The sequence below is a fragment of the Brachypodium distachyon genome, chromosome 3 (genome assembly GCF_000005505.3).
Source record: "Brachypodium distachyon strain Bd21 chromosome 3, Brachypodium_distachyon_v3.0, whole genome shotgun sequence".
Lineage (NCBI taxonomy): Eukaryota > Viridiplantae > Streptophyta > Magnoliopsida > Poales > Poaceae > Brachypodium > Brachypodium distachyon.
Window position 1 is genome coordinate 27,649,073 of NC_016133.3, and position 26,878 is coordinate 27,675,950.

The 26,878-nt window shown below is 48.7% G+C and overlaps 2 protein-coding genes and 1 pseudogene across 5 annotated transcripts; 2 read left to right on the forward strand and 1 right to left on the reverse strand.

The window, feature by feature from the left end:
• Window positions 1-13,483: 13,483 nt before the first annotated feature.
• LOC100841853 (BTB/POZ and MATH domain-containing protein 2) lies at window positions 13,484-14,464 on the forward strand. Its single transcript, XM_014900744.1, has one exon. The coding sequence runs from the start codon at window positions 13,484-13,486 to the stop codon at window positions 14,462-14,464; it is 981 nt and encodes a 326-aa protein (XP_014756230.1).
• Window positions 14,465-15,299: 835 nt separating this feature from the next.
• Window positions 15,300-16,361, forward strand: LOC100830959 (annotated as a pseudogene).
• A 1,652-nt stretch (window positions 16,362-18,013) lies between these two features.
• LOC100831265 (tRNA pseudouridine synthase A 1) lies at window positions 18,014-24,620 on the reverse strand. 4 transcript variants are annotated; one of them, XM_010236443.3, is made up of 6 exons: window positions 24,459-24,619; window positions 24,243-24,363; window positions 20,160-20,299; window positions 19,655-20,017; window positions 19,479-19,541; window positions 18,014-18,451 (listed from the first exon to the last, which is right to left on the reverse strand). In XM_010236443.3, the coding sequence occupies exons 1-6, from the start codon at window positions 24,534-24,536 to the stop codon at window positions 18,215-18,217; spliced, it is 1,002 nt and encodes a 333-aa protein (XP_010234745.2). In that variant the 5' UTR covers window positions 24,537-24,619; the 3' UTR covers window positions 18,014-18,214. The 4 variants fall into 4 exon arrangements, with proteins under 4 accessions (XP_010234745.2, XP_024317578.1, XP_024317579.1 ...); XM_024461810.1 differs by lacking the exon at window positions 24,459-24,619 and adding an exon at window positions 22,844-22,964 and having other exon boundaries at window positions 18,079-18,451; window positions 20,165-20,299; window positions 24,243-24,369; XM_014901633.2 differs by lacking the exon at window positions 18,014-18,451 and adding an exon at window positions 18,511-18,833 and having other exon boundaries at window positions 24,459-24,620.
• Between the last annotated feature and the right edge of the window lie 2,258 nt (window positions 24,621-26,878).

Genomic DNA, 26,878 nt, shown 5'->3' on the forward strand with positions numbered 1-26,878 from the left:
GTGGGAGGCCGGCGAGAGGAGCTAGGCTTTCCCCCTCCGCTTTCCCTTTTTTTTTGTTGGGCCGGGCTGCGGTAGCGTACTCGGGCCTTAGGCCGTTTCCGAGGGGGCTTCTTCCCCATTTTTTTTTTTGGATGGCAGTCCTGTATGGTCTTGTGACATAGATTTTTCCTAGCCGCTTCCTTAGGAATTTTTTGCGACGTATACTAATCTTTTGGTGCCTTCTTGTAGGTGAGATGGCGGGATCCGACGCGGAGCTTCCCGACGGTGCGGGCGGGAGCGTCGAGAGGGAGGCTTCCCACGGGAGCGGGGGCGAGGCGCGGATGTCGGGAGGCAAGCCGCGGAGGTTGAAGAAGGTCACCCGCCCGGAGACAGGACCTCGGCCCGAGCCGTGTCCGGCCATGCTGGGACGGGTCCTCGACATCCTTCCGGCGTCGGTGACAACCGAGAAGGACCTGTCGGACCTCGTGGAGGCGGGCTACTTCCGCAAGGGCCTCGCCTCACTTCCAGTTGAGGGTGAGCTTTGACTGGAGCCGCAGAGGCGTCGAGGGCGCATCGTCGTGTTCACCAGCTGGTTCCACACCGGGCTGTGCTTGCCTGTGCGCCCGTTCTTACTGTAGTTCCTGGATACCTATGGTATCGAGTTGGCGCAGTTGCTTCCTTCGGTGATCCTGCGCCTGAATGTGTTCAGGTGGCTTTGCGAAACCGCCTTGAGGGAGCCCCCGACCATGAGGTTGTTCTTGTTGCTGTTCACCGTCCACGTGGAGGAGTGTCGCACCCCTGATGAGAGTACTTGGAGTGCCTTTGGGTCGGTCCCCGTGAGGCTTTGTCCTGGCTTCCTTGACGAGTTCCCCCTGATGCCGGCGAAGAGCACGGTGCGCCTGTTCGACGGGTGGGACTCGCAGTGGTTCTTCCTCGACGTTTCAGAGACGAGCTTGCGTCACTCCGGCAGGCTCCCTCGACACTCTGGGCCTGGGGGTTTCGGGATGTCGTCCATCCCATGGGCACGTCCTTGGTCGAGGAGTGGGAGCTTGGTGGGATCAAGTCGGCTCGTTCGGAGTGTAGCTTCCACGACCTTCTCGAGGAGATGGTGATGGCGGGCCGCTTCATGATGAGGGCGCGACCACAGGTAGAGCTGTGGATCCCTGTGGCCTTTCGTCACCCACGCCACGCAGCTAAGCGTGAGTTTCGTGATGCTTGAGTCGTTGCCTTAAGTATTCTTGTTTGCTTGACACTAACCCTGGCTAGTGCTTGTGCTTGTTTTTCAGCGGCTTTCTCTCGAGAGAGGGTGGCTGAGTGGGCTTCCCAGATGGTCGGGCCGTACAACTCGGTGGAGCATTGGGCTTACGTCGATACCATCAGCGAGGGAGGATGCCACAACGTCGTGGCGGCGTGCTTCGACGACTTGGTACCGATGCGCCCGGATCCCAAGTTCGGGAAGCTCATCAAGGCCGGCGAGCGGTACTCTCGTCGTGCGACTCCATCGATGATCGCCGTTGGTTCTCACCTCAGGGATACTTGTGGGAAGGTGAAGCCTCAGGTCATGCTTGGGTTGGGTGTGCCGGTGGCCCCAATGCCCAAGATCCCTTGTCCTTCGAGTTCGCGCAAGAGGAAGGCTCCTTCTCCTGACCTAGCCGACGTGGCTGAGTCGAGGTCTCCCTTGAGAGAGTCCATGAACATGCACCTAGCCGAGAAGATCGATATTGAGAAGATCCTGCCTTCGTGGCCTCACGAGTGTGCAGTTTTCACCCAGAGGACCGGGCTTCAGCTTGTGGTGGATACTTCCTCAGAGGCCAGCGGAGCGGGCGTTCCGGTGTTCTCCTTGACTCGTGGGCCTGTGGAGGAGGAGCTTCCCGTCACCGGTGAGTGCAACGCTTGTTGAGCGTTTTAATTCCCTTTCGGGAATGTTCTCACGGGGTTTTCTTGTCTTGTTTCAGGTACGGAGCCTGCGGCGCCTGATGCTTCCGGGGCCGAGCCCCCGTTTCTGGAGGAGGGAGAGGCGCTTCCGAGGACCTAGGGAGGGGCGAGAGATCCGCTCGAGGCGTTGGAGCTTGTGAGTCTGCTCTCCTCGTCTCTCTTCTTGCTAGGTCCATTTTGCCAGCCCACGCTCATGATTCTTCTTGTTTTGCCAGGTGAGAGGCTTGGTCGTGGCCGTGGGCACTCTTCCCGCCCTCAAGGCTCAGGTTGGGGTGCTTTCGGCGGCCTTGGATGCTGAGACCTCGAAGGCTACCCTTGCCTTGAGTGAGCTGGCTTCGGAGAGGGCGCGACGGGAGGCCGTTGAGGCTGAGCTTTTTCGGGTGTCGGCGGAGCTTGCAGCCATGCAGGCAAGGGCTCGCCTTGCCGAGGAGGGCCAGGAGGATGTGATCGCGAAGACCTGTCGTGCCGAGGAGGACTTGGTGGTGGCCAGCCTCAACGTGGAGCACGCCCGAGCGGAGGTCGCTTCTCTCAAGGCGGAGTCGGAGGATGCCGGGTTCGGACCGGTGTTCGCTCCTCGTGCACGCGCCCCTTCGGATAGCCGCCCGGAGATGGTCTCGCTCCTGCTTGCCCAGGCTTCGGAGATTCGAGAGATGGTACTCTGTTTGAAGGGCTCCCCTTAGCCGGATCTTCCCCCGTGTCGTACGATGGATGAGGCGAGTAGGGTGCTCACTTCACAGGTGGAGCTTCTTGAGCCCGCCGTGAAGAGGTGCCTTCTGAGTACGGGTGCTCGACTTGTTTTGTCGGCGGTCGCTGCTGTCCTGGACGGCGGTGCCGGGACGAGCGGTCTTGAGGGTGGGATGACTCACGGGGCGAAGAAGTTTCTGGCAGACCAGGGAGCTCCTCTTCGCGCTCTGGCTCGACGCTTCGTGCGTTGCCTTGAGCCTGCTCTTCAGGAGAGCGATGGTGGGGCTTGAGTCTTGTTGCCCTTCGAGGTGACAAGGTACCCCAGCTGCTTACTTATGCGATGTTGCATATCCACTTATGACATAGCCTCATGACTTGCATGTTCTAGGCTTAGACATAGAGGTTGTAAGGCAGCCTTTTTGATGTGCTTTATGCTTTGCTATGTAGTCAACATTGTCGGGAATGTCAACTTAGCTCGGCATGTATTTTCTTATGTTTTTGCCATGTGGTCAACATTATCGAAAATGTTAACTTGGCTCAACATGTGTTCTTTGGAGTACTCTATTTCCTTCTTAGCGAAGTACTTTATTTCCTTAGTTTATACAACTCGCGATCGTTCGCTATGATCACACTTTTGCGTAATCAATTGCTGTCGCCGTTGGGATAAGACTTGGCTTCGGCGCCTTAGGCCATGGTTACGAGCCATGGATCCTAGTACCTTGGTGGGGGTCGCTATCGATATGCCGGTAGTGATCCGGACACTTCGACCTACCGTTCGGGGAAATTCATGCGCAATATCTCCTCTTCGGACTTCAGGAAGCTATGCTTTCCCACGATTATTATGGAGCCTTAACTCGGTTACTATCATGCAGGCCCGTGTGCGACGTCTCGCACGCGGGTAGCACGGTTCTCCGAGGTAAGTAAGCTCATGCATAACTCGCTTATTTACGGTTCTCCTTAAATGCGTTTTAAGGAGCTTCCGGCCCTCGGGGGACTTGGTTCTACTTGGCGGATAGCCTCGAGGCATGCTAGGATCCACCAAGGAACGGGTCGCTGGTGGCGACTTATGTCCGGAGACATTTTTGGGTGATGCATGAGCCAACGTAGGCCCTTTGGCGTCCCTCGGCGAGCGGCACTAGGGCAGCAACTAGGTTTTGGGGATCGTCCCTTCATGACATTGCTGTTCGACGGGGTTCCCTTTACGACGGTGGGTCGTACAAGTGTCTCGTGTCACTCTTTATCAAGGACTTGTTTTTATTAATCCCCCGCTTGCTTGTCTTAAGGTATGGCCCGATGGGCACTTACAAGTCTTAAATAGACGTGGCCTCGTTGGCGCTTACGATCCCTCAAAGTTTCGTAGGAAAGTGGTCGGTTGGGCGCTGATAGTCTTCCTTCGGGAGTGGCGAGGGTCGTCCTTGAGATTCCTCCTTAGGCGTAGAAATGCCGGAGTTTGTCGCCGTTCCAAGCATGGACGAGGTTTTTCCCTTCCATGGTATCGAGGTGGTATGCACCGTTGCCCAACACCGCGGCGATGCGGTATGGTTCTTCCCATTTAGGGTCAAGTTTGCGCTGGAGTTTTGGGTCGATGTTCTTTTTCAGCACGAGGTCTCCTTGGGAGAAAGCTCGTTCCCGCACCCTTGTGTTGTAGAAGCGTGCGGCGCTCTGCTCGTAGACGCCATGCCTCATGAGGGCTTTGTCACGAGCTTCTTACACAAGATCGACGGCCGTCTTGTGATGCTCTTCATTTTCGATGAAATTGAGTGGAGTAGCTTTTTGGAGTCTTTCGACCCGAGGTGAGCGGAGCTCTACCTCGGCGGGAAGAACTGCTTCGGCGCCATACACCAAAGAGAATGGTGTTCGGCCCGTGGAACGGCTGACGGAGGTGCGTAGGCCCCAAACCACGCTGGCGAGTTCGTCCCCCCATGTCCTCTTGCCTTGCTGGCCGTGTGTTCTACCCTTCGGCGGAGTCCTTGGAGGATTAGTCCACTGGCTCTCTCGCATGCGCCGTTGCTCTTGGGTAGGCCACGGATGCGAAGTGCAGCTTGATCTCGAGGCATTCGCAGAATTTAATGAATTCCGCACAGTCGAACTGTTTGCCGTTGTCCATGGTTAGTTCTCGTGGGACACCATATCGACATATGATGTTTTCCCAGAAAAAATTCTGGATGGCCTGTGATGTGATCTTGCCGAGTGGCATAGCTTCTATCCATTCGGAGAAGTAATCAATCGTCACCACGAGGTACTTGCAGCCCCCGATGCATGCGGGGAAAGGCCCGAGAAGGTCCATTCCCCAGCGTGTAAATGGCCAAGTTATTGGAATATTCTTCAGGGTCGTCACTGGCGCGTGGATGGACTTAGCCATTTTTTGGCAAGCTTCACATCTTCGCAATATCGTGATTGCGTCTTGCACCATGGTGGAGCAATAAAATCCCTGTCCTAAAGCCTTCGCCGCGGTGGCTCTTGGCACAAGATGATGGCCGTACACTTCGGAGTGGATCTCCTGGATGAGCTCAGCCCTCTTGTCGGGGGTTATGCACTTGAGTAGCGCGGCTGCACCCTTCTTGTAAAGGATGCCGTCGAGGAGGACGTACATTTTGCTTTTGCAAGCAAAGTTTTGGCGCTCGGGCCTTCTGCCTCCTCGTCCACCTCTCCTTTCAGGGCGCGGATAATTGGCGTCATCCAAGAGGGTGGATTGTCGATGACCATGCTGGCCTTCGAAGTTTCGTCAGAGTCATCGGCTTCTTCTCCTATGGAAGGGGCGCGGATCACCTCGAAGAATGCGCCGGGTGGCAAAGGTTCCTTGGAACCGGCCGTTCGGGCCAATCTGTCGGCGAGGTGGTTTTCTCCTCGTGGGATGCGTCGCGCCACCATGCCTAGAAAGTACCATTCCATCTTGCGAACTTTTTCAATATACTTCTTCATCCTCTCATCAAGGCATTGATATGACTTGTCCATTTGGTTTATCACCAGCTAGGAGTCACCTTGGATGAGAAGGCGTCGAACACCCATGGCCTTAGCCAACCAAAGTCCGAGTAGGAGTGCTTCGTACTCCGCCATGTTGTTGGTTGCGTTGAAGTCGAGGTGGGCGGCGTACTCCAGGATCTTCCCTTCAGGGCTGACGAGTCTGACTCCAGCCTCGGCACCGTTGAGGCGCTTGGAGCCGTCAAACCTCATTATCCAGTGTGGTTCGGGGGGCTCGGCCTTGGGCAACGTCTCTTCGGGCGGGGCTTGCGGTGCATGCCATTCGGCCACGAAGTCGGCGAGGACCTGGGATTTTATAGCCGTTCTCGCGGTAAGCTCCAGTGAGAAGGGAGCTAGTTCCGTTGCCCATTTGGCGATTCTCCCGGTGGCTTCCTTGTTGCCGAAGATTTCTTTGAGGGGGGACGTCGTCGGCACCATGATGGTGTGGCCCATGAAGTAATGACGGAGCTTTCGAGACCCATGAGGAGGGCGTACGCAATCTTCTCGATCTGCGTGTATCGACCCTTTGCTCCTTCCAAAGCTTCGCTCACGTAATACACCGGGCGTTGCGACCCATCTTCTTCCTTCACGAGGGCTGCACTCACGGCGACTGGAGTCGCGGCGAGGTCCAGGAGCAAAAGCTCTCCCTGCTTTGGGCTTGTGAGGAGTGGAGGAGTCGACAAATAGGCCTTGAGTTGCTCAAACGCCCTTTGAGCTTCGTCGGTCCACTCAAACTTGTTAAGGCCCTTTAGGACTTTGAAAAAAGGAAGACCCTTCTCGGCTGACCGGGCGATGAATCGTCCTAATACCGCCATCCTCTCTGCTAGGCGCTGCACATCTTTGACGGAGCGAGGAGGCTCCATCTCTAGGATGGCCCGGATTTTTTCCGAATTGGCCTCGATCCCCCGTTGGGAGACGAGGAAACCCAAGAGCTTTCCTCCTCGAACTCCGAATGCGCACTTCTCGGGATTGAGCTTCACGCCATATTTGCGGAGGTTGTTGAAGGTTTCCTATAGGTTTTCGGGATGGGTACTCACTGCTTGACTTTTGATGACGGCGTCATCAACATAGACTTCGGCGTTTCTTCCCAATTGCTCTTTGAGGATAAGGCTGACGAGGCGTTGGAAAGTCGCACCGGCGTTCCTCAACCCAAAAGGCATTCTGCGATAGCAGAAGGTGCCAACGGGAGTGATGAAGCTGTTCTTCTCCTCGTCTTCCTTCGCCATGTGAACTTGGTGATACCCTGAATAGGCGTCCAAGAAGCTTAACCTCTTGCATCCCGCCGTGGAGTCGACTAGCTGGTCGATTCGCGGGAGAGGGTAGTCGTCCTTGGGGCATGCCTTGTTCAGGTTGGTGAAGTCGACACACATTCGCCATTTGCCGTTGGCTTTCTTCACCAAGACCGATTGGCTAACCACTCGGGGTGCCAAACTTCTCAGATGAGTCCGGCCTCGGAGAGCTTTGCAATTTCTTGCTTGATGACCTCGCTTCGCTCCGTGGAGAGTTTTCGGAGTTTCTGCTTCACGGGCGCCTTGTCGGGCCTTACGGCGAGTCGATGCTCCATGACATCACGCGAGACTCCTCCCATGTCGGAGGGGGACCAAGCGAAGAGGTCGGAGTTCTCCCGGAGCAGGTTGATGAGCTTTTTCTCGAGTTCGATCGAGAGGTCGGCTCCGATCTTCACGATGCTCGTGGCGTCGTTGTCAGAGACGCGTATCTTCTTAAGCTCTCCCTCGGGAAGAGGCTTAGGGATGTAGCGTTCCGGGTGATCAGGCTTGGACTCCCCCGCTCCAAGAGCATGTGGATACTTCTGGACGCCTCTCCATTCTCGGTGCACTTAGTCTCGTGGAGATATAGCGTCTTCCTATCGGAGGATTGCTCACCACGGACCATGATCACGCCTTTTGGGCCCGGGATCTTCATGCATAGGAAGTTGTGGTGGACGGCAGCGCAGAGGCGGTTCAGGGTCGTCCTACCAAGGATGGCATTGAAGGAGGCCTCCATGTCCACCACGTCGAAGCGCACGAGCTCGGTCCGATGATTAGTGGCATCCCCGAAGGTCGTGAGGAGCTCAATTTGGCCGAGCGGCTGGATGGACTTGCCGGGGACGAAGCCGGTTAGGGGGTAAAGCGACGGTTGCAAGGAACCGTTGTTGTATCCTCCTTGCGGCTCCATCAGCTTCTTTAGCGTGCTCAGGTACAAGATGTCGGCAGAGCTTTCGCCGTCCAGGAGTATTTTCTTGAGCTCGCAATTTGAGACTATAGCCCTCGCGAAGAGGGCGTCATCGTGTGGGAAGCGTATCCCCTTAGCGTGTTCTTCGGTGAAGGAAATGGGTACACTCGCCCCCTTGGGTGGTGGTATCAGAGTGAAGGTTCCGACGACGTTGACTTCGCACACATACTCCTTGCGCTGTCTCTTTGACCCTCGGCCTGTGGCGGAGCCCCCGAGTATCACCCCGACATGGTGAGCGGGTTCTTGAAACGGGAGGTTCTCTTCCTTGGGCTCAACGTTGGCGAGGATGACGTTGGCGGGGCCTCGGGCGCCTTCTCGTCCTTGCGTCGGGCCTGCATTCGTGCTTGGAACTCTTCACGAGCTGCAATGAGGGTATTGCACTCTTCGGTGCTGTGGCTCGCCAGTTAAGGATGAGGCATCTTCCAGCGCCTCCCTCGACGGGGTGAGGAGGCTTCTTGGGATGCCAAGTCTTTTGGGACGAGTTTTGCCCTTCGACGGCGAAGATCTTTCGAGCTTGGTCGCCGGGCGCCTTCTTCCCCTGCCTCCTCTTCCTCTTGGAGGGTGGTGCGGACGCCTGGGGCTGATCTGACGAGGGAGTTCCTTCGGGCGCGCCGCGCGACGCGTCCTTCTTGGCGATGTCTCCATCTTCACCCCGAGCGTATTCTTGCAAGACTCGGTAGAGCTCTTCGGTCGTCTTTGGAGGATTGCGACTTAGAGTGCGGTTTACTTCTTCCTGGAGAAGGCCTTGCATGCAAGCATCGATCACGGTCGTCGATGGCGGGTTGGCGATTTGGCTTCGGACCTTCGCAAAGCGATGGAAGAAGCTTCGGAGGGACTCTCCCGGCCTTTGTTTCACTGCGTAAAGCTCGTGAGCTTGCATGGGTTCCTTGAAATTTCCCTGGAAGTTGGCGTTGAAGACCTCCTAGAGGCGCTCCCATGAATGCACGGAATTCTTCCGCAGGTTATAAAACCAAGTTTGCGCCATCCCGGTGAGCGCGAGCGGAAAAAGGTTGCACATCTCGGTGGGGCCTCCACCTGCCGCTCGTATGGCGGTGGAGTAGACGTCCAGGAATTGAAGAGGGTTGGATTCTCCGTCGTATGGCCGTATCGTCGGTGGCTTGAACCTTGGCGGGAAAGCTGCGTCTTGGATTTCCCGCGTGAGCGGGTTACAAGATGGTCAGCCCTTCCGATTTTTCCGAGACGCGATTCTCCTTCGTTGGGGTCGCTTTCGTCGCTAGAGGGGTCACTCGGAGAGGGATCTCAGCGTCTTCTTGGGGTGTCGGAGCGCCGGCGAGGATTTCTTTCACCGCCGGTGAGGGCTCCGGACTCCGCCACCTGCTCGTTTCCGTGTACGTTGGGATATCGATCTCCGCGGGGCGCGCCTTGAGGCGGAGCTTGGTTGCCACCTTGTTCGGTCCCGGCGGGGGGAGCAAGGGGCGCTTGCTGGGTGCTCGCAAAGCGAGGTTGGTTCAGAGCGTGTGCAACTTGGAGAGCGCCATGCGGCGGAAGCCCCTAATACGGATGGCACCAAGGAGCTCCATTGGCGATTGCGGCGAGCGCTAATGGAGGTAGTCCTGGGTTGGAGGGATCGTAAGCCGAGGCTCCTTGGTTTTCCGGTGCGGATCCTCCTGAGGCCACATTGTTTCCTCTTGTAGGTTCCGAGGGCAAGGTGACCACCGGTCGCAGGAGAGGTGGCGCGAAGCCCATCGAACGAGGCATACTAAGTTCCTTGTCCCTTGCGGGGGCGGTAACCACAGGTAGCTCGCCGATCCTTGCCACCTCGTCGGTGAGGGTCGACGGACCGTCCACGATGGTTCCGAGTGCTTCGGCTCCTTCGGGGACGGCCGGGAGCGGGGGTGCGGCCACGACCTCCGTCGTGGTGCCCATGCTTGCGGCGGCGTCCGGATTGGTGAGAATTTCTCCTTCCTCGGGAGCCCCCGAGACGCTTGCTTTCTTCGTTTGTAACCGTGTAGATTTCGCGAAAAATTGGACACCCGACGAAGTAGGCTTCGTCGGTGCCATTAAATCTTCAATTGCGGCGAGGGTTCACCACGGTCGGCGCCACTGTTGTTGTCTAGAAAACAACAGGAGTACGGGGCGCCAATGCACGATGGCACAAATGCGAGAATAAGGTGTAGGTGGTGTACGCCGGCCTTATAGCGAAGGTCGCCGTACACTTGGGATCAGTTGACACGTCGATATTTTTTGAATAGGTTTGGTCGCCCCTGCGGGTACGACTTAGTCCTATGTTAGGAGAGACTTCGAGGGGGTTGTTAGCCAAGCGCTTGGGCCGAACTCGTCTTCCCAAGTCGCCTATAGCGAGAGATCTCTAGGGGCTACCTCGGACCTGGGCCGAACTCGTCTTCCCAAGTAGCGAGGTTAGGATACCCTCGAGACTCTAACCCGATCCCTCTACTTCGAGTCGAGGTCGTACTTGATGGCCCGAAACCTCGAAACTAGGCTTCTCAAGTCGCGTCCCCGAGGTCGAGTCGAGACTAGGCTCGACCCAATCACTCGAGAACAGGCTCCTTGAGATGCTCTAACCCTCTCCCCTTTGATCTTATTCCAATGGAGAGTGAATGATACATGCCCTCATGAAGGGGGGGTATTTATAGCCTAGGAGTCCATGACAAAAGACCATAGCTACACTTGAGGAAGAGGAAAAGTGAGAGTAAGGTGGTAAATTTGCTCGTAGAGTTTTCTTGCCCTTACTCTAGCTCCTTTGACCATGGCTTGGAGGGCTTGACCCTTCGACTCCTTTGATCGGCGCCTAGTTGGCATGGCTATGCCTTGTTGGCGATTTGACCGGTCTCCGGGATTCGTTGACTTGTCGTCGCCACGTAGGATCGCGGCCCGGCCCATGTAAGGTATTTATTATATTATAACAAAGTGACTTTCTATTACATATATATATATAGACGCTTTTTAGTTATAGATACGTTAATATTTAGGAAAAATTGAGTCACTTGTGACGGAAGGAGTACATATCATGCTGCTGTTGCCCTCTATTACGGGCGACTACATTTTCAGTTGCTCACTGTGGTTCGGGATTGTATTTGACAGTTTTTTTGCATCTTCTAGTTAGGTAATTTGTCCTGGCATATGACTACATTTATCCTAGTGGCAGGGAAATGTATGCTAATTTTGTCTCTGTTTTGTTAGTTCAGTACTTACGTGTACTTCTTTGAATTTTTCTATGCAATAGCTGTGTTGATTCAATCGCCACCTGTCTTTCAAGTTCTCTGGTTATTGCATTTTGTTTTCATTGAATGCTTTTCAGTGTAAACAATCCGTGGTTCTGAATAAACTTTGGATCTTGATTCAAACCAACTAAGGCCTACTCAATTCCTACAATGTAGCCGCAGGCTTTCGCGCTATTCCTATTGTTTGCAATGAATTACTTAGTGGTGACTCGATGCCGATTATATGGGTGGCAAGTCAAATCACTCTTGAGTTTGTTTTTTTACTACTAGTAATTTGTAGTACTCTCTCGGTCCCAAAATAAATGGGACCGAAAGAGTATTTATGATCTTGAGTTAAGAATTAAGATATGTCTGTTGCTTCCTGCACTCTGGTCAGGAATGACCTAGATGCCTTGAAATGCACACCAGCAATATGCAAAAGAAATTAATTTCTTGTCGATGTCTCAGCTCCAAGTTAAGTTGAGTTAGAATGAATGAGTGTTTGTTCCAGTTGAAGTGATAATTTTAGGTGGAGAGCAGGAGTGGCGCCGTGTAGCTTTCTTTTCACAGTGGAGCGTAAGGAGAGCGGAGGAAGGTGCGGCACGCACTCGCCATTCTGGCGATACAATGGCAAGCCAGTCTGTCCTGACAGTGGGCCATCTTCGTCAGTTACGGGGTTATTTGCTGGCAATCGGTCACTTAGTGCAATCTAATGGTTATCAGTAAAAAATGTAGACTGGTACCAATCTGCAATCCTAGCCACCATTAGGGGTGGCAATCGGTCTGCATCCGCTCGCAGATTGTTACTCGGAGATTGTTATTTTTCTCCATTTCCATACAGTAAATAAAACTATTTCTTCCCACCCATCAGTGCAACAGACCCCTGAAGAGTTTCATGCAATAGTCAACACAATCAAAAGACCAAAATCTGATGGAAAGGACCGGACAATTCACTTATATTTTAACACTCTTCCCACATGTGGCTCCCTCACACCAAAATGTTGACCGTGCTCTATCAGGTCTAAATGTGGACCAAAAGTGGATTGCAATTTAATTGCAGTCAGCCGGGTCCGGAACTCGAGATGTCTGGGCTTTTTTTTTCAAGAATGCAACCCACCGGGTGCATCACCGATTAAAGAAGAAGAGCCAGAAGGCTATTACAACGAAACGGCAAGAACAACGCAACAAGTGGCAAAAGAAAAACCACACCACCGACCATAGCTAGTTTGGACCAGAACCTAGCTGTAACCACTGCCAGAAATCTGCACAACAACAAGCCTCGGAGACGATGAAGTTGCACACAGGACCTCAACAACCGCTTCACGCCCGCCGCCAAGCCTCTCGAAGAATGACTGCAACATCAAGACCGTCCCGGACAAGCCCACCATAGCGCCAAGAGAGAAGATCGGCAAGTGGGGTAGCCAGGCCGGAACTGAGGAAGGGGGTTGTCCAAGATGCGTCGATGATGGGGTACATCGCGACCCGAGGCCCATCGTCCCAGGCATGGAACCAGCATCATCACCTACGACAACCATGCTCGCTGAAGGGCTCCAAGGCCACCAAGACAACGCTCTCAAGAGAGGAGAACGACACTACAACACCTCCATTGTCGGGTCCGTCAGCAGGCCAATGGTCTCCCCCGGTGCAAAAGGAGGAGGTAGCCGCAATCAAGCCACAACGACACCTTCAAGAAGGTAATGGAGGCTGCGGCCGTCATCGTCGGCGGCAGCGGCGGTGGCAGAGACGTCTTGGCTTTGATAGCATGAAGAATTTCATTAACTAGCCAATGTAACCAAAAGACCGATCTGATGGAAAGGGTTAGAGAATTCACTTATACTTCAACAATCCACGGGTTCTCCATACCGAAGTAAGCAACTTTAAATTAACAAGCAACTATCATTGCCACGACGACGACGACGGTAGTAGTGGATGTTTGACTGAGGATAAATATATAGTGTGAAAATTGGATGACAAGTCACCTGATTAGCTGGATTAATTGTATAGCAGGTCACCTGATTAGACGTGATTTTACTAAATTTGGACCACACGGTGTATGTTAACCAAGTCCCTGCGGGGTTCAGATCTGGGACTACGAAACATCCCCCGCCCCGCTGTACCCATTGGGGAGATCATTCGTGATGTGATGATCCTCATTGGGACTAATTATGTACCGTATCCGTATCTTTTTTTTATCAGGCTAATAGAGAAAAACCTATCAAAAGTAGGATAAACGGTCCCATTGTCATCTTGACCAATGTATGGTTTCTATTAAATCTGAGACAGGCCGCCGGCACACCCCCCGTGCCAAAATTTAGACCCACTTTAGATACGCAAGGCCAGCCCAGCAAGTAAAGAGCCCATGAGATGAGCCATCGTCTTCCCTTCCCCCAATTCATCCATAAACCCTACGAGAGCAGAAGCACTTTCAAGAAATTAGCGACCAATCTGCCCGACAGACGGCGGAGACTCAAGGATAGCTACAACTCCCCGATTCCCGGAGTAGGGTCACCATGTCGGCCGCTGCCTGTAAGCCGTCGCGATCTGCGTCAACCATCGTCGCCGCCACGGCGAGCGGCTACCACCTTCTCAAGATCAACGGTTACTCCCGCACCAAGGGCGTGCCCCATGGGCAGAAGCTCCAGTCCCGCCCTTTCTCCCTGGGCGGGCATCAATGGTACATTGGTTACTACCCCAACGGCTTTAACTCAGATCACACAGGCTGCATATCACCGTTCCTTTTTCTTGATGACAGTGTCACCACCGCAGTAAAGGCGCAGCACGAATTTTGTTTCATCGACGAGGTGAAGGATCAGGCTCTGTCTCTTGCATCATCAGCAGTAAGTGAATTCGCTAGTAAGCAGGGCTGGGGAACTTCGAAATTGATCAAAAGGGCAGACTTTGAGAAGTCAAAGCATCTCAAGGACGATTCTTTCATTGTCAGGTGCGATGTCATTGTCATCAACGATTACCGTGCAGAGGATTTGCCCGAGAACACTCCTCCAACCTTTGTTTCTGTGGCCCCATCTTCCCTGCACCAGCACCTTGGTGATCTCCTGAAGACCGAGAAGGGCGCCGATGTGGTTTTCGAGGTTGGTCGTGAGACATTCGCAGCACACCGTTGCATGCTCGCTGCTAGATCGACAGTCTTCGGAGCTGAGCTCTTTGGAGTAACGAAGGAGGGTGACACGGCATGTGTCATACGTGTAGACGACATAGAGGCTCAGGTCTTCAAGGCATTGCTCTGCTTTGCATATACTGATTCATTGTCGGAGGCCAGAAATGAAGAGGAAGATGTTATGTGCCAGCATCTGCTCGTTGCAGCAGACATGTATAACATGGACAGGCTAAAGACTATATGCGAAGACAAGCTATGCAAGTACATCAATGTCGGCACGGTTGCTACCATTCTCGCGCTTGCTGAGCAGCACCACTGTGATGGGCTGGAGACGGCATGCTTTCATTTTCTCCGCACCCCAGCAAAGCAAATCTGACAGCTATGGTGGACAACGATGGCTTCGATCATCTGAGCAAGAGCTGCCCTTCTGTTATTAAGAAGCTGGTTACCATGCTGGCACGTTAATTAGTGATGCTCGTTGTCCTAGCAATGGTAGTTAATCGTTTCTAATCTTTGTGACCGGTGTTCCTCTTTCTTTAGCAATGATGCTTAGCTCCCTGGTTTTTAGACGTAGGTTATCAGATAGTCATCATCTTGGGTTTTTTCTCATCCGCTGCCGGGGATCGGCGGGAGTAGGTGAACTCACCGTTGGGATGGGCGGGAGGAAGTGGGCTCACTGCCGGGGATCAGCAGGAGGAGATGGACGCCGGCCCTAACTCATCGTTGGTCACCCGTTTTTTCCTTTCTTGTTACAGGTGAAGTTGAAATAGACGAGGGACTCGGTGAATTAAGCAAAGAGAACGAGGGGCACACGCGTAATCCTGGCCGTTCTTTTGCAGCTGCGCGGCGCACCAGCGTCGACACAGGCGTGCGATCGTAGTTTCTTACTCTCTCTGATCCATATTAATTGTCTCAAATTTGCCCAAATATGGACGTATCTATGTCTACAAAACGTCTAGGTACATGTAATATTTCGACAATTAATATTTTTTTTCTAGCGATTCTGAGAGGCCGGCGCCACTCGTGCCAAAGTGTAGACGCACTTTAGATAGGCGGGCCAGCCCAGCAACAAAGGAGCCCATGAGACGAAAGCCATCTGTTCGGTTCCCCTTCAGTGCTAAACCCTTCAAGTGCAGCAGTAGCACTCAACCGACAGACGGCGGAGGACTGGAGGATAGCTACGACTCCTCGATTCCCGGAGTTGGATCACCATGTCGGCCGCTGCTTGCAAGCCGTCGCGATCCGCCTCAGCCATCATCGCCGTCACGTCGAGCGGCTACCACCTTCTCAAGATCGACGGTTACTCCCGCACCAAGGGTATCCCCAGCGGAGATAAGATCAAGTCCAGGGCTTTCTCCCTTGGCGGACATCGATGGCACATCGATTATCATCCCAACGGCTTCAACTCGGAGCACGCAGAATACATATCCATCTTCCTTGTTCTTGATGACACCGTCACCACGGCAGTGAAGGCACAGCACGAATTTTGTTTCGTAGACGAGGTGCAGGATCAGGCTCCGTCTCTTGCATCATCAGAAGTAAATAACTTCACTAGTAAGAAGGGCTGGGGGGTTTCGAAATTGATCAAAAGGGCAGACTTTGAGAAGTCAGAGCATCTCAAGGACGATTCTTTTGCTGTCAGGTGCGATATCGTTGTCATCAACGATTACCGTCCAGAGGATTTGCCCGAGAACACTCCTCCAACCTTTGTTTCTGTGGCCCCATCTTCCCAGCACCAGCACCTTGGTGATCTCCTGAAGACCGAGAAGGGCGCCGATGTGGTTTTCGAGGTTGGTTGTGAGACGTTCGCAGCACATCGCTGCGTGCTCGCTGCTAGATCGACAGTCTTCTGAGCTGAGCTCTTTGGAGTAATGAAGGAGGGAGACACGGCGTGTGTCATACTTGTAGACGACATAGAGGCTCAGGTCTTCAAGGCATTGCTCTGCTTTACATATACTGATTCATTGCCCGAGGCCACAAATGAAGAGGAAGATGTTATGTGCCAGCATCTGCTCGTTGCAGCAGACAGGTATAACATGGACAGGCTAAAGACTATATGCGAAGACAAGCTATGCAAGTACATCAATGTCGGCACGGTTGCTACCATTCTCACGCTTGCTGAGCAGCACCACTGTGACGGGCTGGAGACGGCATGCTTTCATTTTCTCCGCACCCCAGTAAATCTGACAGCTATGGTGGACAACGATGGCTTCGATCATCTGAGCAAGAGCTGCCCTTCTGTTATTAAGAAGCTGGTGTTCCTCTTTCTTTAGCAATGATGCTTAGCTCCCTGGTTTTTAGATTTAGGTTATTAGATACTCCCTCCGATCATAAATTGTTGTCGAAATATTACATGTATTTAGACGCTTTTTAAGAATAGATACGTTCATATTTGGGCAAATTTGAGTCAAGAATTTAGGATCTAAGGGAGTAGTCATCATCTTGGGTTTTTACACATCTAGCAAATTGAGTCTTATTCCCTCAACAGAGTTCATGAATTTTATAGTTTTATGGTTAGGTTGCTATCTTAGTATATGAAAGCATCGGTCCTACGAAGATGGACGAGTAGCCTCATTTTATCTTTGGTTATTAGCTCCTTGCATCTCTGAGTAGGAGCTACCTTATCATGGAGTTGATTGACATTCCCCTGTATGCCTACTAGGCATACAGGGGATTGTTACCATGCAAATATGCTGAGGGAGTATCATTCTGCTGCTGCCCCTCTATTATTGGCAATTATATTTTTGAGTTGCTCATTGTGGTTCTGAAGTGAATTTGACAGTTTCTTTACATCTTGCTAGGTAATTTGTCCTGGCATATTAGTGCATTTATCTTGTCTCTGGGTTTTTAGTTCATTGCACTGTACTTCTTTGCCAATTAATTAGAATGAACTTTTCTATCAAATACTCCCTCCGAGACACTTATTATGGATCGGAGCGAGTAGCTGTGATTATTCAGTCTCCACCTGTCTTGCAAGTTCATTTTGGATATTTATTCAAACCGGAAATAAAAAGTAAATTAGTTCTTTGTCGATGTCTCAGCTCCTAGTTAAATTGAGTTAGAATGAATTAGTGTTTGTTCCAGTTGAAGTGCTATCTTGCAATGCACTTTTGTTCATAATTTTAGCCGGAGAGCAGAAGCTCATAAGCCATGATCCTGCAACTGCCACGGTTAATTTCTTTTCACAAGGGAGCATGTTTTGGTAGTTCATTCCATATCTACGGAGTACATTATTACTAGGGGATTGTTACCATGCAAATATGCTGATTGAACTCTTGGCCTGATATCTCTCGTTATTTCTTTTCTTACAATACAATGCGTTGGAGATGTCAAATTGCTTCTCTGTTTGGGTATGTTGTGCCCCTTTCTATTTCTATTTTAAAACAAACGTATAAGATAATTTTATGCTACATCATTTGCATCTCCACTGGACGTGCAAATTGTCTGCTTGCCTTCACCATATTCCTCAAGATTAAAAAAATTGACTGCATTTGCCTGAGTTATGCAAACAGTATCCAGATTTATAAGTGGTAAAATTAAGCGGAACTTCGATATCCTGGAATCAAAAACAACATCGTCCGTGTCTGGAGTGGTAGGTGCAGAATTTTCCATTTTATTGACATTGTTAACTTCGGTTCAGCAAAAGTTGAATCCAACTATCAACATGAAATTACGTCACTGTGATAACTCAACTAACAAACGCGACTTGCAAGTATAGGCATGGCTGTCTCCAAATTTGACCGAGATTAAAGGAATATGTGTTCTGTAAGTGGACACATTATTTGTGGCGACGTTTTTTGACTGCATAATACCAACACTAGAGGCAGTAATTTCAAAAAAGAGCAGCAAACATATATGATTAGTCCAGGTTAATTGTACTACTAGGCTACTAGCACAGATTAGCTAATTTTCTACACAAATAACATCGACAACCAAGTGAGCTCTACCAAATTATCATAGCTTCACGAATACACACTAACATGTCAGCAATTAGCAGCCAATCGGGATCTATGCCTCTCTCTTTTTCCGAAAGAAACAACGTACTGCGGTTTGACACCGCAGAAATTCTAGTGGACATAAGCTACAAAATGAAACCTCTACTGATATTTTTTGTTTCAAGAAAGAATCAATAAAATAGAAGTTTGCATCTACTAATCTGATGAGTCCTTCCAAAGCTAATTGGAGGGGAATCCTCAGGAGGCTTCAAGATTTCTCTGTCATAGTTGACTGACATGAGATACAATCCATGAGGTGGTGCTAAAAAGGCTACCTTCGCTAGTTCTTTGCGGTCCTTTGCCTCGATGATTTTCGGGACGATTTCAGGAGGCAGTGCCTCCCTTCCTACTTGAATTAGCAACGCTGCCTGCATTGCCGACGACATGCTATTATGTTACTGAAGAGATATATGTCAATGGCCAAGTGTGTAGCACAAACAGCACCCAGAACATACTTAACAGAAGAAGGTATCGTTCTCAAACAAAAAGTAAATACAGACGAAGATATCATTACATCCGAACATGCTATAATTCTAGTAGTATTAAAACCTACAAGACATGACCAACAGTTGGAAAACTATCCATGGCAGTGGCACTGATACTGCTATAATAGCTAAATGACACTAGATCATACAGAACTACAGACATATCTTACTGCCAAAACTTAAGAATCAATTTTAGCGCTGTGTTGTCCCGGGCTGTTGAATCATTCCACTTTCTTTGATGGGATGGGACCAGCCGACCAGGTACCTTCCAGATAGTATAGCTTTTATTATAATTCTGCCTCGATATTGTTAGGTCATACAAATTCATACACTAGTGCCATTTCTCCACCTATCTCTAATAATTGAAGTGGACAAACTTCCAAGTTTTTATGCCAATTCCCTAAATATCTGTTCTGTTGAGCTAGTGTCACAAAAATAATCTTCTCTATCAAAAAAGCTAAGAACGCTGGTTGGCTGCATGATCAAGTTGTATGAACCAGTCTGCTTTATACTATTTTTCAAGAATACATACAAGAAAAAGGAAAGGAAAAAAAGCATAGTTGTTCCCATAACTTGGGTACAGGAGCTACAGGAGCTTTTGTATTGCATGAACCCAGATTCGAAGCTTATTGAGGATCATGCACAAGTTCTTCTATTCTTGGTCAGACACTCAGACTCAGAATATAGGAAAATTGTTAGGAGGTTGTGTTAGATTCATTTTGTTATAGAGACTACCACATAAGTATAATGCGTAACACATGAATGGACAAAGGCAACAAAATACTAATATGTCCTCTGCACCATGTTGCCTTAACCTCTTATTATTCACAGCTATTAAATTGCTTTTGGATGATGTGACAGGTGGTAAACTTAATTTCAGACATATATTTAAACAAGAATTCAAAATTACCATATTCCTCACTTGTCTGTACAAAAAGCCAGTGCCTTCAACTTCGAGCTGTATGATAGCATCCTGTATAGCAACCAGAAAAATGTCAGGTCAAACACAACACAACAATCCAGCACACAACAGTGAACACGTAAACGTTGCGGAAAATTAAAATAAGTGATACGATCATAAGTTACCATTTCAGTAACATCAAATCGCAATATCTTCTTTATGGGGCTACGGACGCGATCATTATGTACTGCATTGGCAAAAGATGTGAAGTCATGTTCTCCAACAAAATGCTTTGCAGCCTCCCTCATAGCATGTGAATTAAGTCTATGTGCACTATGGTAAGCATAATTATTATGAAATGGGTCCATAACTGCTTCATTATAGATCTTGTAATGGTATATTTTGCTCTTTGTGGATGTGCGAGCATGGAATTCAGGACGTGCTGCACTAATTTCCCTAACTCGAATATCAGGAGGTAGAAGTCCATTGATTGCAGAATGGAAGCTATCAAGACAACGGTATGTAAAAGGCGTGGTAAAATGTGCCACCTGAAAAAAACATATGACATGTTAATGTTATAGCATTATTAAACCTATCAACAACCAACAGTACAGGATATACAAGTAGGACGATATGAGTATATATCAACTTGACACCTTGTTTTACAGTTGTGTAATAAGATAACTAAACCTGACCCCGTGCATGAACGCCTGTGTCTGTCCTTCCTGCACCAACCAAACAAAGCTCCTTCCGGTCCAGCTTGGTTATGTGTATTAGTGCTTTCTCTAAAAAGCATTGTATGGTTGGAGGTGATGGTTGATACTGCCAACCTAAGACATGATAATAATTAGAAAATCATTTAAGATACAAAATTCTGAAGCTCTTGGCCATACACATGTTGAATGTCAAGCAAGTTAATTACAACGATCAATAGGTGTAATATAAATATAGAATTGCAGAATTTTCCTCCATATAGTTGCTAATCCAAAAGAAAATAGACTCATGAGAGGTACTCATATACCAGTTAGCTTTGCAGAGAAGGGGCAGCACATGATCATATACAATCAAGAGATGATAGTGTAACGTTGGCCCAGTTTGAGCAGCTAAGATTCCTCAGGCCCAAACTGTCGCCGCATTTTTTTCCACACGGTCTGGGAACTAGTTCTGTACCTGCCACTACCCATAGTAGTAGGACGGCTATTTGTTTGGTTAAAAAAGTTCCCATATGTTAAATTAATCTTTGATTCTGTAATGGTTGGAGCACGTAGAAGAAACAAAACATACAACCTCTGTACATATAGCCAAATCTGAATTTTACAACATACATTTTTATTTGTTTATTGCAGTATTCATAAGTAAAATGTATTATTTTACATCTTAAAAAAAAAATAATGAACCGGTGAACAAGCGGTCCGACCAGTAAAAACCAGAACTGGAAGCCTCGCCGGTTCGATCACCGGTCCGGTTTTTAAAACTAGGCCTTCAATGTATTCCAATGGATTCAGCTCCGCTTCAGCACTACATGGCGGCCTAACTGACACTTCTACGAGCCCCTACAAGATAATAGTGTGCATCTACTGGGTTTGGAGCTTTTTCACTCTCAGCTTCGCATTGGTATTTGGCTTCTATATCAGGCTCAAACCTTACATGGCCAGCCACCACATACTCAACCGGTGCTAATTGATAGCGATGGGCAGATTACTCCAAAGCCTCTCAATGTCCTCAAGGCACAGATGTGTCATGCGAACCGCAGCTGCTAGTCCAGTTGGACAACCTTGACAAGGATAAAGCTTCTTGGATAGATCCATAAAACTTCAAGCAGTGAGCAACAGTGCTAGCAGACATTTCAGCTCAAAAACAAGATGCTTGTCAGGGAGGAGTGACGCCTTGTATGCTGCACCTATGCGCACTGCTGCAATGGATTGGCATTTAAGGCAGTAGTGTTCTCTTATGTTTGGTTAGTACAATTTAAGTTGTTTTCTGTGGAAAGGACCTAAGGAATGTGTTTTCGTGGTCAGGTAGAAAGCATTGATCATCTTTTCCTTGAATGCCAAGTTACTAGATTTGTTTGGACTACCATAAGCTGTGCTTTTGGTATTAGGCAGCGTCCTAGTTCTATGCAACAATTACATACTTGGGTTTGTGGCTTTCCTCTTTCTATTTGAGCTAGTGTAACTATTGGTATGGCTGCTCTCTGTTGGTCAATCTGGAAAGCTAGAAATGCTACCTGCTTTCAAGGAATTGTTCTTAAAGATCCTGCTAACTTGGTGTTTTCTCTTTGTCATTGGTTGTTTTGTTCTCAGTTAGTTAGTCGCATGCAGTATAGTTAATATTTGCTTTAAGATTTTATTACTCATCTCTTACTCTATATTGAAAGAGAGGTTAGCATTGTATTTCTTTCAAGCAATCAACATACCAAAAAAAATAAAAAAATGTTGTCCAAACACTATGCCGTTCCTCTTGGACTGGGATTGCCCCGATGCAAAGATTAGTCGGATCCCAAGGGGTCTAACTGCCTATCAAAATTATTGTATCGACCAATTGTTCGTCATAAATCTTTATAAAGAAGGCGTATCTTTCTCATTTTGTTCATAATTCCCCCTAAAGTACTCGATACATAGACCAACATGTTCTCCCTACTCTAATGAAACTTCAAGTTTTCAAGCACCATATATGTATGGAGGTGGTGTATTACATGATCACTGCATACAAGATCCCAAACTTATTTGCAAAAGCATCTCTATATGTAATACCTTCCTTTTCTGTCCTAACACAAAATATTTTCCTTTGTGCTATATAGATACACGTGCAAGGACACTCTAGTTGTGTCCGGTTATTATGGTCGTAAACAATAAAACTGTAGAACCCCAAAACTTATCCCTGACAAGAACAATGGATGTATCATTTCCTCCATATTTGCTCACCCCAATAAGGCTCCATTGGCATTATGCTGTTTATTCTCATCATGTACCATGTTCTACCGTTTCGCAGCATACTTTTCTCAATACCAGTGGAAAAGGCATTTAGAACGATCTTATGCTTAAACACGGAGCAGCTTATAAAATAAGTCAAGTACATCACAGTTACCAACAGCAAACTAAACCTAATACAAAATAATCCCCTTCTACAAGACTTTTTTGCTGAAATCAGTACTCCCTCCGTCCCATATTAAGTGCCTCAAATTTGTCCAAATATGGATGTATCTATGCCTAAAAAGCGTATAGATACATGTAATAGAAAGTCACTTAATATGGGACGGAGGGAGTACAATCGTTATCACAAGACCTAATTTCCCTTGCATTTCCAACGAACAAACATCCTAAGGGTAACACCATATGAACCATGCAAAGCATTAGCCACTGTTGTTGACTGACCTTGAGCAGCAGCTTTTTGTTTACGGCCGCATGCAACATTGGTTCGCAAGCTTGTCTCGTGAGGCTGTGCTTGCCAACTTTTTAATTACCATGCGGCGTACCTGATGGCTGAACTAACGCCCTGTAGTTTTGTTCTTATGTTAGCTTTGTCTACACTGAAAAAGCATTGAAAAAAAATAATGTTTGGCCTTCCACATTAGAAAAAGCATTGGGAGAAACAAGATTTTTGCCTTGAACACTAGAAACAAGATTACTGTGGCCTTGTATCACTTTTGTGTGGAGTTAATGATTGCGTACGTCAACGGCAGCAGTTTGGAGCTGGACCCACTCATCTCTATCGGACGGCAGAAACGATATCGTTGGGCAGCTGAGGATTGTGGCCGCAATGCGGCCGAGACCAGTAAAACATTTTCGTTAGTTTGTTCAATCTTTATGAGTCAACTGTGAGAAATTTTCTAATTTTTTCAGTCCACAGTTTGTTTGCAAGCCCATGAGAAAGTAGTATAGCTGCAAATAAAGGAAATCAACAATAAGGGCAGGAAACTCATGGCAAGGTGTGCTGAAACCGGGACCCAAATATGATCAAAGTTCTGGGGTAGTGTAATCATAGTTAGACTAGAAGTGAGCACTGCTCAATTCTCGCTCCTGCAAAAGCATCATCCGGTACAGAAGCTGATGAGTGCAGTTGACTTTCCATATGTACTGATAACATGTTTGTCAATGTCTCAAGATCCCAAAGATATGTATCTCCTTTTCCCGGGGTATAGTCACCCTGATAAAAGGGTAAGTATGAAACCAAAGATCATACGCTACTCAAAATCACCATCAATTATTTGGATTCTCACAAAACATGATATCAGCAGGTCAAGTTCAAATATGAACATATAATGGTGCAAGGGTATTCTAGTTGTGTACAGTTGTTATAGACATGGTCATAAACAACTAAATTGTAGAACCCCAAAACCAACAAACTAACAAAATTGTCCTGAAAAGAGAAAATGAACATAACGGCTCTATGATTTCCTCCACATGTGTTCACTCCAATAAGGCTAAAATGCATTATGGCGGATTCTCGTAATCATGTTCTGTGTACTGCATTTAGCCATTTTTACCGTTTGGCAGTCTACCTTTCTGTATAACGGTGCAAAAGGCATTTAGAACGGTGCTCTGGTTAAACACATAGCAACCGCAAACCATACCTAATACCTTTCTGGAGAACTTTTTACTGAAATTCAGTACAACGAATGTCACGAGAACTAATCTCACCTGTATTTTCATTGGAAGAAACGTTCTAATGGTCCCCCAAACCACCACCACCACCACATCAAGAAGTAATAACGGCCAACACAAAAGCCACCAATCGCAAGAATCCGAATGCAGAGAAAGGGACAACAAGAACCTTTGAACTTGGTACCATCGTAGGCAATCACCATCCGCCACTTGTGCGCGCTCTCCGGCGCCACCGTATCGGCCTCGTCCGGCTGAGGGCGCAGCAAAGCGCAAACGCTGCCATCCGCGAGCTGCCGCCTCCCATCGAATAGAAACCATTCCATGTGAGAGATGCGGATGGAGGCCGGGGGGGGGGGGGGGGGGGGGGGGGGTACGAGGTGTTTACCGAGATGTTTCCGGCGGCAGCTGAGGCGGAGACGCGAGGAGGGGGCAGAGCGAACCGGGAGGCCAGTAAACCTAACATATCCAATTCTCGATGTGGCACTTCGGGGCGAGGTGTTCACCGAGAACTAACGCGGAGACGGTACCACCGACGCTCTCTGCCCCTAATTTACGTCTATTTTTAAGTAGGGAACGTGTCCCACCACGCTCTTGCACAGTGGCGCGCTGTAAGATTTGTGCGGGCGCGATCTAACGGCCAGCGCGGGGTCGCGTTACGAGCGCGTGGGCGGTTATCGGGGCAGATCCGGTTTCGAAGGGGGTATTACACATTTACTACGGGCCCACTTGCAAGTCACAGACTGTTCAAATTTTGAAAAAACCGCAGCAACCACCTGAAATTAATCCCCCTTTGCCCGGTCCGTTTCTCTCTCTCCCTCATTTTTCATTTCCTCTCTTCGTCTTCGTCTCTGTCGCTCCCGACCACGATTCGGGAGGCGATTTCGGAACCGCCACCACTCACCGAACCAGTTGCTCAACCTCTCCGCCTCGCCGCGAGCTGCGCACCCACGGCTTTAGCGCCTCGCGCACAGTAAATCTCGTCTTCCTTCGACTCGCCTCCCGCGGTATCACGCGCCGCCGCGTTTCCGGCCGTCATGGCGCTCGAGCTCGTTAGTCCGGGCATGGCGGAGGACGCTGGAATATAGATCGTTGACATGCACAGTGAATGGGGGTTCTGCGGGGGTATGTGTTGGGGATGGACCCGTTGGGGATTAGGGGATTTTTGGCACGCGGTTGACATGCACAGCGAATGGGGGGGCGGCGAATTTGTGTGCATTTTCTAGGGTTTATGATGCTTATTATGTTGTTTGGGGTTGGTGTCCGGATTTAGCATTGTCTGAATCAAGGGGTGTGTAGTGGTAGTTAGTTGATGGAGTGTCGGAAGTCAGATGCAGGGTGGACTTGTTTGTACCGATTTGTTTCGTGGTGGTTGCATAAGGGGATCGAGTGTAGCGGTAGGTAGTTGACGATGTTTCATGGTCATGTTCATGATCTGGTTTTAGATTCCTTTGCTGTTTTGTTGTTGATCTAGGCTCTCATTGATGGAGGCTAATGGGGGCTTGTTTGCTGTTGTGTGGTAGATTTTTAGCAAGGGGGGAGATGGTGCGCGTGATGGGGTTCGGTACATGAGGTCGTAATCTGTGGAGTTAATGGCAAAATTCCATTTTTGTAACCTGCCATTTTCCTAGCTCTTTTCTTAGTAGGTATTTTTTTCTGCTATAAAATATGAAATGTGGGACAAAATGTGTGCCTATGCTTTCATGCCACCGTCCTGACTTAGATTAAGATTTATTATGCTTGCTGGATGGTGTGTGGAATTTTTGTGCTACCTAGGCACATTTTCTGTGATATGCAATCACAATCCATATTCTGGTGTAGTAGGCATAGAGGACATATATGTGTTCGATCGATTTTGTTCCTTGTTTTTCTGTGTAACAGTTTTCATGTGTGTTTATCCAGCAATGGCGAGGAGAAAGAAGGCCCGGGTAGGTGACAATTCTCCAAAGAAGGATGAGAACAAGGTTTGTACAATTAACTTGATTTATGAGTTTTAATCCCAGAGCCATTGGTGTTTTTCGATGTGACAACTACCGCTGCTTTCAGTCCCACAGTTAGCTTGTCCCATTGTGTTTTTAATCTGGCAATTATAGAGTTTAGTTATGGCAATTAGCTTGTTCTAGGCTGGCAACTACTCTGCTTAAATCTGGCAATTAGGGTACGTATTTATGTCTCCCACTGGATGGTTTGGAGCTAGCAATTAAACTTTTTAAATCTGGCAAGTAGCTTGTTTTATTCTGACAATTTAGTTTTTTTATTCTGGTATGTGTTTATGTGCCATTTCCTAGATGTTATATTGTTCGATTTCCTAATTTGCCATTTCCTAATCTGCAATTTCCTAAATGTTATATTGTGCAATTCCCTAGATGTTGTATTGTGTCATTTCCTAATCTGCCATTTTCCTAGATGTTATGATCTGGTGGTAGTTATAGATCATGAACGGCTGTTTTTTTGTTGTTCATGATCTGGTGCATAGGTGTAATGGGGGCTTGTTTCTGCAATTTGCCATTTCCTAGATGTTATTTTGTGCCACAATTTCATTTTTAGATATGCAACAATTAAAATCTGTTGAAATTATAGGGGGGACGGGTATATTTACCTTTTTTTTCTGGATATCTAATCATAACCCTATATTTTAGGAGGCAATGTAGTTGTGCTACCTGGGCGCATTTTTTCTGCGATATGCAATCACAATCCATATTCTGGTGTAGTAGGCATAGAGGACATATACGTGCTCAATCGATTTTTTTCCCATTGTGTTTTTAATCACGCAATTATAGAGTTTAGTTATGGCAATTAGCTTGTTCT

What these genes read in the sequence shown, in the direction of transcription:
- LOC100841853 (XM_014900744.1), top strand. Translation starts at nt 13,484, where the DNA reads ATGTCGGCCGCTGCCTGTAAGCCGTCGCGATCTGCGTCAACCATCGTC.
- LOC100831265 (XM_010236443.3), bottom strand. Translation starts at nt 24,536, where the DNA reads ATGTTAGGTTTACTGGCCTCCCGGTTCGCTCTGCCCCCTCCTCGCGTC. An exon ending in GCGTTCATGCACGGGGTCAG is followed by an intron (nt 20,018 to 20,159) that starts GTTTAGTTATCT and finishes TGTTTTTTTCAG; the next exon opens with GTGGCACATTTTACCACGCC. An exon ending in ACAGACAAGTGAGGAATATG is followed by an intron (nt 18,452 to 19,478) that starts GTAATTTTGAAT and finishes TCGGCAATGCAG; the next exon opens with GCAGCGTTGCTAATTCAAGT.